This window comes from Engystomops pustulosus, chromosome 6, assembly GCF_040894005.1.
Source record: "Engystomops pustulosus chromosome 6, aEngPut4.maternal, whole genome shotgun sequence".
Classification (NCBI taxonomy): domain Eukaryota; kingdom Metazoa; phylum Chordata; class Amphibia; order Anura; family Leptodactylidae; genus Engystomops; species Engystomops pustulosus.
Window position 1 is genome coordinate 6,429,399 of NC_092416.1, and position 12,942 is coordinate 6,442,340.

At 46.2% G+C, this 12,942-nt stretch overlaps 1 protein-coding gene across 1 annotated transcript in view; it reads left to right on the forward strand.

The window, feature by feature from the left end:
- LOC140065311 (phospholipase A2 inhibitor and Ly6/PLAUR domain-containing protein-like) overlaps positions 1–10,871 on the forward strand; it is a 33,759-nt gene extending 22,888 nt beyond the window's left edge. Inside the window, exons 2-6 of the mRNA XM_072112907.1 lie at positions 25–305; positions 2,398–2,514; positions 6,305–6,451; positions 8,366–8,512; positions 9,830–10,871. Coding sequence (XP_071969008.1) covers positions 113–305; positions 2,398–2,514; positions 6,305–6,451; positions 8,366–8,512; positions 9,830–10,008 — 783 coding nt within the window. The 5' untranslated portion in view covers positions 25–112 and the 3' untranslated portion in view covers positions 10,009–10,871. The remainder of the gene's footprint in view (positions 1–24; positions 306–2,397; positions 2,515–6,304; positions 6,452–8,365; positions 8,513–9,829) is intronic.
- The last annotated feature ends 2,071 nt before the right edge of the window (positions 10,872–12,942 follow it).

Below are 12,942 nucleotides of genomic sequence, written 5' to 3' on the forward strand. Positions count from 1 at the left end.
TATGATTTTTTTTTCATTAATTAGATGATTTGGCTTCCGAGGCTAAACAAATACCCTCAGTGCAGCCTCCATTTGGCATAAAAACTGTTGATCGTTGACTACAAGCAAATATATGGAAATTGAACAGAGACTCTACATGAGCTCATCTCCTCCTCCACCCCCAGCCATAGGCTCTATATATATGCCAATCCTCCACCGTGAGGTTACTCATTCAAGAAGTCTCAGAAGTGCAAGATCATCCACGATAACAGAGATGAATCCTGTTATAATAAGCATCTTCCTCATTTCCTTCTCACTCTCCATCGGTGAGTATCTTCTCAGAGTTGTTTATGTCTTGTGTCTTATAATTTAGCCGCAAAGATCTTGAAAATGATCCTAGAATTCATTGGGCATGGAGGATTTATTTTACATATTTATACATTATATTTTATAATTATATTAGTTTTATTGTATAAAGGTTTACTGAAACAAAATGGCATTAGTTGTAAGTATATATATATATATATATATACACTCACCGGCCACTTTATTAGGTACACCTGTCCAACTGCTCGTTAACACTTAATTTCTAATCAGCCAATCACATGGCGGCAACTCAGTGCATTTAGGCATGTAGACATGGTTAAGACAATCTCCTGCAGTTCAAACCGAGCATCAGTATGGGGAAGAAAGGGGATTTGTGGCCTGTGAACGTGGCATGGTTGTTGGTACCAGAAGGGCTGGTCTGAGTATTTCAGAAACTGCTGATCTACTGGGATTTTCACGCACAACCATCTCTAGGGTTTACAGAGAATGGTCCGAAAAAGAAAAAACATCCAGTGAGCGGCAGTTCTGTGGGCGGAAATGCCTTGTTGATGCCAGAGGTCAGAGGAGAATGGGCAGACTGGTTCGAGCTGATAGAAAGGCAACAGTGACTCAAATCGCCACCTGTTACAACCAAGGTAGGCAGAAGAGCATCTCTGAACGCACAGAACGTCGAACTTTGAGGCAGATGGGCTACAGCATCAGAAGACCACACCGGGTGCCACTCCTTTCAGCTAACAACAGGAAACTGAGGCAGAAATTGGACAGTAGAAGATTGGAAAAACGTTGCCTGGTCTGATGAGTCTCGATTTCTGCTGCAAAGTCTCCGATCGCGGGTGTTAGAGGCAGGCGTCGGCTATAATATATAGCTGACACCTGCAGCTTCTGGCGCCGGCTCCATTCAGGAGGCGGTGCCAGAAGCATGACGTAATAGTACTGCATTTTGCGGGAACGCACCTCCCACGATGCAGTACTATTAGGCCCGGCGCCAGCACCCGGCCAACCCGGGCAAGTGCCGGGGCCCCGGGGTACTGGAGGGGCCCACTCGGGCCCCCGGATCAATTGTAGCAGTGTCGCTATAAGACACTGGTACAATAGATCACCATCCGGATCGATCGCTTTTCTGCCTCTATGCTGCGCTGGTCGGGAGCGCAGCATAGAGGCAGAATCTAAAACTCACCTGTCCCGGTTCCCACGATGCAGCGCTCCACAGGGTATGCGACGGCTCTGAAGCCGGCGCACATGATGACGTCATTGGATCACGTGTGCCGGCTTCAGAGCCGGCGCGTACGGGAGGCCCAGGCCGAAGACAGCTGCAGGCGCTGCTCCGGGGGAACCAGGAAAGGTGAATTCTTTTTTCTTTCCCAGAGTGTGGGGGGGGTTCAGTGTGTCTGCAGGGGGAGGGAGGGGGTCAGTGTGTCATATCAGGGAGGTCATTGTGTCAGCAGGGGGAGTTCAGTGTGTCCGGAGGGGGGGTTCAGCGTGTCTGCAGGGAGAGGGGGGAGGGAGGGGGTCAGTGTGTCATCAGGGAGAGGGGGGAGGGAGGGGGTCATTGTGTCAGCAGGGGGGGTCATTGTGTAAGCAGAGGGGATTCAGTGTGTCTGGAAGGGGGGTTCAGTGTGTCCGGAGGGGGGGGTTCAGTGTGTCCGCTGGGGGAGGTAGGGGGTCTGTGTGTCGGCAGGGGGGGGGTTCAGTGTGTCCGCAGGGGGAGGGGGGGTTCAGTGTGTCCGTAGGGGGAGAGGGTTCAGTGTGTCCGCAGGGGGGTGAGGGGGTCAGTGTGTCCGCAGGGGAGGGGGGGCAGTGTGGTCACTGGAGGGCGGCCCACGGAGGGGCCCACTAAGGCTCTGTCGCCCAGGGGCCCACTAAAACCTGGAGCCGGCCCTGAGTACTATTACGTCAAATGTTGGGAAGGGGTTAAATTCATTTCAAAATCATTCATCAGGAATCATACATTCATACAATCATACCAACCACCACTACTATCACTGAGATTTTATCTTTACAAGTTTTTGCCTTTTATATTTGCCTCTCAGATATTGTCCATGTTCTGGTGACTTTATATGGAATATTATTGTAGATGTGTTGTAATTGCAGCCGCTGCTCTCCAGTGCTACTCCTGCCGTGCTAAGAACAATGTCACCTGTGAGCCTGAAATAGTGAACTGTACGAAGGGAGACCGGTGTGTAACTATCTCCGAGTGGTGTAAATATTGTGAGTATCATTTTCTGCTTTTCTGGAATCTTCGATGTTCTGTCTATGAAGAACATTAGTCATTGCTTTCAGGGACGAGAGCGAGGTGTAGTTCTAAAATATTTTATTATCTGTAATTAAAATAATAAGAAATGACCTGCAGGGGGCTAGGCTAGAGGTCAATCGCCTATTAGAAAGAGCCTATGGAGGAATGTTACAGATCTGTCGTAGCAGCTTTAATGAGTACGGCAACAAATGTGGCTGCTTGCCCGCTAAAACCCTCAGGAGTCGCATAGGACAATCCCAACACTAAATCCACCCAGAATAAAGGGGTACACACCACCACATAAATAGTGGACACCTTTCTTTCCTTCTGCACATCACTGTAAAACCTACTCGTTCCGCCCCAGGACCAGACCTCATGTCGCCCCTTTGCACACACCATTTAACACACACTCGGCAAGCTCTATCATTGAGTTGGAGGAACCATTGACTCCTTCAGAATTGCTCAGGTGGTCAAAAACCTACTGGGAGGTAAAAGCCCAGGCAAGATGGATTCACAGGCAAATTCTTTAAACACTTTTTACAAGAACTGAACCCAATACTAATAATGGCCTTTAATACAGTCTCCTGACTCCCCCTTCCCGGCACAGTCCACATCTGCTTATGTTGTTGTCATCCCGCATGTTCCAATTACGTCCTATCTCAACGTCCTAACTTAATGTAGACCTAAAGATTTTTGCAAAGCTCCTAGCTAACAGACTAAACCCACTATTGCCGAATTTCATCAACAGAGACCAGGTGGAATTTGTGCCAAGCAGAGAGGTCCTAGACCAGTGATGACTAACCTAGCCAGAGTCGGCACTCGGAGCCCTTTCTGTGGGCACTCAGGCCATCACCAGAGATGACTCCAGGTATCTTCCTGCAGTCTCAGACAGCACAGGACTTGCTGTGCACAGAGCTATTTTGAAGTGACAGCTCTACCTGGGACTATTTTCTGCTTTATTGGTGTCCTCAGGGTCCTGGTATCAATGAAAGCTGTGACAGAGATGGGAGTATAAATCACAAATTAAATTTCTGTGTTGGCACGTTGCGATAAATAAGTGGGTCTTTGTTGTAGTTTGGGCACTCGGTCTCTAAAGGTTCGCCATCACTGTCCTAGACAATACCTTCAAAATATTGGACATTATGCATTGTGCCCAGTCACACTGGACACCTGCAATGATTTGCTCCCTAGATGCCGAAAAAGGCTTTCGATAGAATCTCCTGGCCCTCCCTTAGACTGACCCTCTCCTAGGATTAGGCCCAAACTTCAGAGCCAAAATCCTTTCCCTCTATCCTATCCCTTGGCCAGAATTAAAATCAATGGTAGCCTCTCCGATTCACTCCCCATACAAAATATCACCGGCCAAGATTGCCCCCTATCCCCACTCCTATATGTACTGGTAATGGAGCACCTCCTGGCTGCGATTCGGAACAATCCTGACATTAAGGGAGTCCAGATTGCCGGGACGGAATACAAATGTTCAGCCTCCTGAAAAAAGATAGAAATTTCCTGGTTCGGACGACTTAACATCTTCAAAATAACCCTGCTGCCATGATTGCTCTACCTTGTGCAGATTATCCCGATCTTCATACCCCGCTCCTTCTCGATGAGGGTCCGAAAATGCTTTGGGTTCTTCATCTGGTCCAATAGACACCCTAGAATCTAAAGGGACACCCTGACTTGCCCCTAAGACATATGAGGAATTGGCCTACTCGACTGTCGCCTCTTTTACTTGTCAGCAGCCTATTCCAGGGTCCTGGACTTTTTCCACGCCAAGACCTCTAAAACTTGGGTAGTACTGGCACAGGAGGTCTCAACCAGAGACCTCACAATTCTCCCTTGGACCCTCACCTCATCCTCCCATGACCCCAACTCCCTCTCCTTTACCACGGCCCACACTATCCGAGCCTTAAGATGAACTGGACCAAACCTCTACCGGATTATAGACAACCCTGCATTCCCACCAGAAAACACCAAAGGCTCATTTTTAGCCCGCCCTCACAATAACCCACTTAGATTCCTAGAAGTGCTGGCGGGATCTGCACTTCAACCCATACAATTCCTACTACCCCACGAGACACCCACTCTTACACTCTACCTCCAATACAACCAACACAAACATTTATACGACACCATTAAGAACCCTAACAACTTGTCGCAACCTTCTCCAACGTCAAAAAGGCATGTCTGGACCCCAACCCCACACCCCTTGCCATATCCTTCATTTACAAACTGCTAATAGCCACACGCACATCTTCGCTCCCCCCATACTGCGCTACCTGTGAGGCTAAGCTGAGCACGCATTTCTCCCAACCACAGAGGCCAAAATGTTTCTGCCTCACTCAGAGATCTGCAATCGCCACCAGATACTAAGAGACCTGTAACAAGATCCCCTACAGGTGGTAAAGAGTGCCTGCGCAACTGCATCTATGGTATCCAGAGGTCCCTGATTTCTTCTGGTGATGCAGAGCCAGCAGTGGCACTATGACCAACATTTGGTAGTCCTGCCCACAACTCAGCAACTTCCGGTCCACGGGTTTCACCTGCATCAATAGCATCACAGGCACCATGCTACCCCACACCCCTGAAGTGACTCTCTTATTCATGTTTGACATGCCAACTCACAAATACAAGAAGTCCCTCACACGCCACCTTCTTCAAGCCGCCAAGACAGTAATTCAAAGGAGATAGTGTTCACATCCCCACCCCTCACACACACAATGGGGGTCATTTACTAAGGGCCCGATTCACGTTTTCCTGCCGTGTTACCCGAATGTTTCCGATTTGCGCCGATTGTACCTGAATTGCCCCGGGATTTTGGCGCACGCGATCGGATTGTGGCGCATCGGCGCTGGCATGCACGCGACGGAAATCGGGGGGCGTGGCTGAACGAAAACCCGACGGATTCGGAAAAACCGCCGCATTTAAGAAAAAAAAGTGTCGTGAAAATTACACTTACCTTCACCAGGTATAGGCCGGTGAATTTCAGGGCATTCCAGCGCGCCTCCGGGGAATTTCAGCGCAGCAGCGCCACCTGGTGGACGGCCGAGGAACTGCCTTAGCGAATCCTGGCCGGACCCAAATCCACCGCAGAGAACGCGCCGCTGGATCGCGAACGGACCGGGTAAGTAAATCTGCCCCAATATCTGAATGGATGGCAGAAGTGGCCTCCTCACACAGAATGGAGGAACTTATAGCACAATCACCTTCAGACTGTACCCATTTCTCTAATAGCTGGCTGCACTGACAATCATTTTTATCCTCTCCTGAGTACCGGGTGCTCCAAGTCTCAGGAACATGTGGAAAGGCTGCACCATCTCTCGACCCTTCGGCTGCCCCCCCCCCCCTGATATCTCCCCTATCCTAAACCACCCCTTCCCATCCCTACCTCATACCCCACCCCCATCCCTACCTTCAACCTCCTACCCAACCCCCATCCCTCTCTCCGATCCCCCCGTCACTCTCCTTTCTTTCTCTCTTTCTTCTCCCTATCCCTCAGTTATTTCATGTTACGAATATGACTGCACAAGTTAGTACTTGTACCAAACAGATTTCACCGTCTGTGTTTGGCTTTGGTTTCACCATGTCCGATAAGGCGCTATACTGTTGCCATGTGTATGTCATGCCATTGTTGATGTTGATTGTTGAATAAAGTTTTTTTCTTGAATAAATAAAAAATAATAATAAGAAGAAAATAAAGTAGAAGAATTTTTTGTTATTATAATAATCACCTGGTTTATTATTATTATTTTTTTTTTTTTGCAGATAAGATCTATCGCTCAGTGTTTAAAGGCTGCGCCAAAGGTTTGCCATGTGCTGCTATACTTCACGGAGGGGTAAACTGCAATATCTCTCTTAGGTATAACATCCACTGCTGTGATACAGACCTCTGTAACGCCAAATCCTATGAGAGTAAGTAGAGAGAATAAGAAGGGGGGGGGTGTCCTGGGAGGATTAGATTGAAATCTTTAAACTAAAATACTTTATCTTCTTAATAATATTTGTCACAGTAAAAATTATGCTAATGAGCCAGGTAGGCTCTGGGAGCGTTACCAGAGGCTCTTAATGTTTCAGCTTCAGAGTCCATTACACTGTGAGAGGGGGAGGGGTTAGTGCAAAGGGAGCAGGGGGGAGGGGAAGACATGCTCCTGTACAGTGTAACAGCCTGTAAAGATAGACCATGGGAGGGGACTATGTGAAAAGCCCTAGGAGCATTTCAAACTTATTAGCATAATTTAAACAATTGATTAAAGAAGGAGGTAACATGGATAACAAATAAGGATCTATGACTAAGTGTCGCTGGTTTATCATGATGGATTTAGTAGATTTCCTCCAAATCTTCTTGTCTCATGTGCTGGGAAGCAGGATACGAATTCCATGTTGTTGATTTTCAGAAAATGCAAAGTTGTCCTAGTTGAAGTGTTTATGCGCTTTTTTTTTTTTTTTTGTTTTTTTTCTGTGTGGTCGAATTGACACTTTTTTAAATTATACTTTTGGCCTGAAGCACGAAAATCAAATTTATATATTTACATTATATGTGCAAATACGGTTATAATAATTCTGGGGGTAGCAGGACGGTGCAGGCTCCTCCTATCTCTTGCTCCACATCTCTGTAGTTTTAGTTTTTTTGTCCTTGTTCTTATCTTTGTGTAATGTATGTAGTTATTTATTTTTCATATTTTTTTTTTTTACATGTAATTTCTTTTTGAACCATAAGGGATCTGATCATTTATAAAATATACTGCAATACAGTAGTGAGTATTCTACCTCTCTATTACAGTCTACCTCCAGCAACCTGTTTAAAGACTACAGAATGACCGCAATGGGAGCCACTTACAGGCACTAAAATGTCATGGCTACCAATTTGTGCCCAGTGTACAGCCAGCCCCCAGTATAAAGCCAGCCCCAGTTTACCCCACTATATACCCAGCCCAAGTTTGCCCCCAGTATACTGCCAGCCTCAGTTTGCCCCCGGTATAGAGCCATACCCAGTTTACCCCACTATATACCCAGCCCAAGTTTGCCCCCAGTATACTGCCAGCCTCAGTTTGCCCCCGGTATAGAGCCATACCCAGTTTGCCCCCAGTATATACCCAGCCCAAGTTTGCCCCCAGTATACTGCCAGCCTCAGTTTGCCCCCAGTATAGAGCCATACCCAGTTTGCCCCCAGTATATACCCAGCCCAAGTTTGCTCCCAGTATACTGCCAGCCTCAGTTTGCCCCCAGTATAGAGCCAGCCTCAGTTTGCCCCCAGTATACATCCAGCCCCAGTTTGTCTACAGTGTACAGACTCAGTTTGCCCGAGCATACAGCCATCACCAGTTTGCGCCCCAGTGTTCAGCCAGCCCCAGTTTGCACCCCAGTGTTCAGCCAGTCCCAGTTTGTCCCCAGTATACAGACTCAGTTTGCCCCAGCATACAGCCAGCTCCAGTTTGCCCCCAGTATACAGACTCAGTTTGCCCCCAGCATACAGCCAGCACCAGTTTGCCCCCAGTATACAGCCAGCCCCAGTTTGCCCCCAGTATACAGCTAGCCCCAGTTTGCCCCCAGTATACAGCCAGCCCCAGTTTGCCCCCAGTATACAGCCAGCCCCAGTTTGCCCCCAGTATACAGCCAGCCCCAGTTTGCCCCCAGTATACAGCCAGTCCTGGTTTTCCTCCAGTTAACAGCCAGCCCAAGTTTATCCCCACTACACAAGGGACAAGTCAGCACCAGTAGAACATTTTTTTATGTTTTTTGATGCATAAGTCACATTACTGATATTGCTATGAAATACTGTGTTATCGAGGTTAACCTTGGATATTTTGTTTTCCCATCATTCTTTAGTGCCAGATCTTGGAGAGCCCAGGGGACCACTATGTCCGAGCTGCCATAAACCAAACACTATAGATGGATGTGAGCCCACAGAAATGGTTAGATGTCAAGAAGAAGGTGACAAATGCTTTAGATTTGCTGGGACAGTCAGGCATCCAGGTAATTTGCCCTAAATTGTTATGAGTAGACATTAGTGATGCCGGGGAACGTAGAGATCCATCTATGACTGTAGTCGTTAAACCTATTCACCTATGCAGATGTTTCCACCAATACTCAACTAAATAAGATTCAATGTGAGTCTCATCAGAGAAACATACATAAGGTTTTGGGTCAGGTGACGCGTCTTTGTTGGTCACATGACATGATTGACGGCCAAAGGAGTTGACGTGGAGAAAGTTGTGGTTAACTCACAAGTATAGTATACCCCCGGTAAGAAGATTACCATCTCTAACTGAACATCATGACCCCCTAAGCAGTCCCAGAAATAATGAGGTCACACTCAGCAGTGTAATACTTGAATGTCTCTTAGATGTACTTACCAAGAAGCAAGTTTTGAGTCCGAAAATAATATTAATAATTCTTTATTTATATTGCGCCTACAGATTATGCACTGCACAAAGCATGTCAAATTGGTCCCTGTCGCCATAGGGCTCACAATCTAAACAACCTACCTGTATGTTTTGGAGTGTTGGAGGAAACCGGAGTACCCAGAGGAAACCCACGCAAACACGGAGAGAACATGCAAATGTTGACATACAGATCAACATACCCACCCAGGTCAACATACAGATGTTGACCTGGGTGGGATTAGAACTCAGGACTCCAGCGCTGCAAAGCAGAAGTGCTACCCACTCAGCCACCGTGCCGCCCTAATCCCTTTGAAACCCCAAATTTCAGTGTTAAATATACTATTTGTGCCTATATGTAGCCCCCTCGTTGGGGGTGTGTTGGAGTAAAGTGGGGGTTGAAATAAGTTTGCTATTACATTCTTTTAGCAACCCGGAGATGGATAATGTATGAGAATGTCCGTATCAGCTCTTTAAGGACATCTACGACCACGGTCAAGAGTTGTAAACCAAGCACACTGACATACTGATGTGTGCCCCCCTGACAGGATCTGCTCTTCTTTAAGTATTTTATGACCTGTTTTTTTTTTTTTTAAGGATTTTAAAATTATGCAAATTAGTCTATGAGGCTCCAGGCTCCATAAAGGTTAATGGAACCTGGAGCCCCTTAGGCTCATTCATATTTCATAAAGCCTTTTTTGTAAAAAGCTTAAAGAAAAGCAGATCCTGTCATAGGGGGGGACACGCAAGTATTTCAGTGTGCTTGGTTTACAGTCCTTCATCTTGGTGGATGAATGAGACCCCAATTACTTGGATATACGCTTGTATATCATCACTGATCACTGTAGCCATATCTCAAAGAATCTTCCCAAAAGTAACTGATGACAAATCTTCTTATTTTTTTGAACAGATGGATATGTGACCACTTACTCACTCAGAGGTTGTGTGAGCCCCATGGAGTGCGAGCTTAATCTACAGAGGGTGGTCGGAATAGAAACCCTTCACCTATCGGAATATGAGTGCACAGATCCAAAAGGATCTCTGACCGATGAAGAGAAGTTACTTAAAATGACAAAATTAATTTACTGAGATTGTAAAAATGCTTTCACGGATTCTGCAAAAATTTATAAAGCAGCTGGATCAATATTTACATCACATGAAGTGGACACCACTGGGGGGAGCTGAAGAGCTTCAAGTATACCGAGCTCTTAACATTATAGCTGATGAGCTCCTCATAGTGTATAATAGAGATAGAATAGTGTCATTTATTTTTCTATTAAGCTGCTTGTATCTCCGGTGCCAGATTCAATGCAAATGCTCATTTCTCCAATAATGGGGCACATTTACTTACCCATCCCTTTGCGATCCCCAAGGAGCGTTGTCCGCCGAGGATTCGGAGCTGCCGCGATTCACTTAGATCGTGCATCCAATTTCCTGCTTGTGTTGCTTCTTCCACTCAGGTCCTTTGAAGTTCACCTTCTTCTTCCCGGTGCATGTAAGTGCATGGCTTGCGACACCATTTTGAATGTTAAATCCCGCGCTCAGTCCGAATCAGTCGGGTTTTGTCCGATGGCAACGCCCCAAGATTTGTGTCGCATAAAAGTCGGCACGATTGCGCCAAAATCCGATCGCATGCATCAAAAACCCCTGTTAAATGCGGCGAAAAATGGAAAAAGATGGGAAACCCAACGAAACTGCGGTCTACGGATCCCTGGTAAATGTGCCCCAATGTCCATTCACTTAGTTATGCAAAGTCTAAGAAATAGTAAGTGAAGATTTAAAATAAATGTTCTAATTAAGACAAAACAGGAGTAAATTAAATGATTTCCACTAAATGTACTTTTTGCTTTCTGAATCAATTTGTATTAAATCACTTTCTGCTTATTAGTCATTAAAAAAATTGAGACGTTATTGAAATACAACAGATGATATTGTAGGATGATTGGTTTTATAACTTCTCCCCTAAACATCTCACAAATTGTGCAAAGTCTGAACACTCTGACCAATATATACATATAGGGGATCACAACCAACTCTACTCATTATACCACACATATAAATATCATTATAACTTTATTATACATTGAAGCAAAAAACATAATTACAATGTGACAGTCAACGAGGGAGAATATAAAACAATATGGATATGTGAGAAGTAAGTTAGATAGGTCCAAAATACCCCAATATAATTGTCAAGGAAGAGCAAGTAATACAAGTACTGAAATCACCCATAACTCCAATTCCCTACCTAATAGCCATACAAACCCTAGTGGTAAGGGACCACTGGTTGACAATTTCTATACTGTGAGTATGTGAGTATGTGCTCAAAATAGAAGGAACTTGAACAGAGAGACAGACGGATAAAATACAAAAGAGAATCACAGAACAGGTGTTCACGGTTTAGGTGTAGAGATGAGCGAACATGCTCGTCCGAGCTTGATGCTCGGTCGAGCATTAGGGTACTCGAAACTGCTCGTTACTCGGACGAATACTTCGCCCGCTCGAGAAAATGGCAGCTCCCGCCGTTTTGCTTTTTGGCGGCCAGAAACAGAGCCAATCACAAGCCAGGAGACTCTGCACTCCACCCAGCATGACGTGGTACCCTTACACGTCGATAGCAGTGGTTGGCTGGCCAGATCAGGTGACCCTGGGATAGACTAGCCGCTGGCCGCGCTGCTCGGATCATTCTGTCTCTGGATGCCGCTAGGGAGAGAGCTGCTGCTGGTCAGGGAAAGCGTTAGGGTGTTCTATTAGCTTACTGTTAGGCAGGAGTGATTCTCCAAGAACCCAACAGCCCTTCTTAGGGCTACAATAACGTTCTACTTTTTTTATTTTAATTTGCATCTTTTACCATTTTGTGAGGAATTAGCAGGGGGACTTGCTACCGTTGTGTTTAGCTCTTAGTGGCACACATATCCATAGCAAAGACCGAAGTGGGAAAATTCAGTAGGGGTTGGATTTCTATTAGGCAATAACTCGGTGTCATCTCATCTGGCATAGTAGTGTGCTTCCTTTGATACTTGGCTAGAAAATAGCCATAGGAGAATACAAACAGCTTCTTGAAGCCTACAGTAGCGTTCTATATATTTGATTTCTGGTTGATCTGCTGGTGGCTGTAGTTTCTGCAGTGCATGTACTTGCCAATTCTGAGCAATTTGTAGTGAGACTTGCGACCGCTGTGTTCTGCGCTTAGTGGCGCACATATCCATAGCAAAGGCCGAAGTGGCAAAATTCAGTAGGGGTTGGATTTCTATTAGGCAATAACTCAGTGTCATCTCATCTGGCATAGTAGTGTGCTTCCTTTGATACTTGGCTAGAAAATAGCCATAGCAATAGGATAGGATTGTTTGGTTTTAAAAACTCAAAAAAAAACAAAAAACACAAAAAAAAAAAAAAAAACACAAAAAAACACAAAAAAAAACAAAAAGAAGTAAAAAAAAAAAAAAAGTTATAACTCTCATTTTAAAAATGTTTAACCCGAGGGCTAGGGGTAGAGGACGAGGGCGGGGACGTGGGCGTCCAACTACTGCAGGGGTCAGAGGCCGTGGTCCTGGGCGGGGTGAGACACCACCTGCTGATGAGGGAGCAGGGGAACGCCGCAGAGCTACACTCCCTAGGTTCATGTCTGAAGTTACTGGGACTCGTGGTAGAGCACTGTTGAGGCCAGAACAGTGCGAACAGGTGATGTCGTGGATTGCTGACAATGCTTCGAGCAATTTGTCCACCACCAGTCAGTCTTCCACGCAGTCCACCCATGTCACCGAAATCCCCACTCCTCCAGCTCCTGCACCTCAGCCTCCTCCCCCCCAGTCTGCCCCCTCCCAGGAAAATTTGGCATTTGAACCGGCATACTCTGAGGAACTGTTTTCTGGACCCTTCCCACAGTCACAAACCACTTGTCCGGTTGCTGCTGAGCAATTTTCCGATGCCCAGGTTTTCCACCAGTCACAGTCTGTGGGTGATGATGACCTTCTTGACGTAGTGGAAGTGTGTAAAGAGGTGTCCGACGATGAGGAGACACGG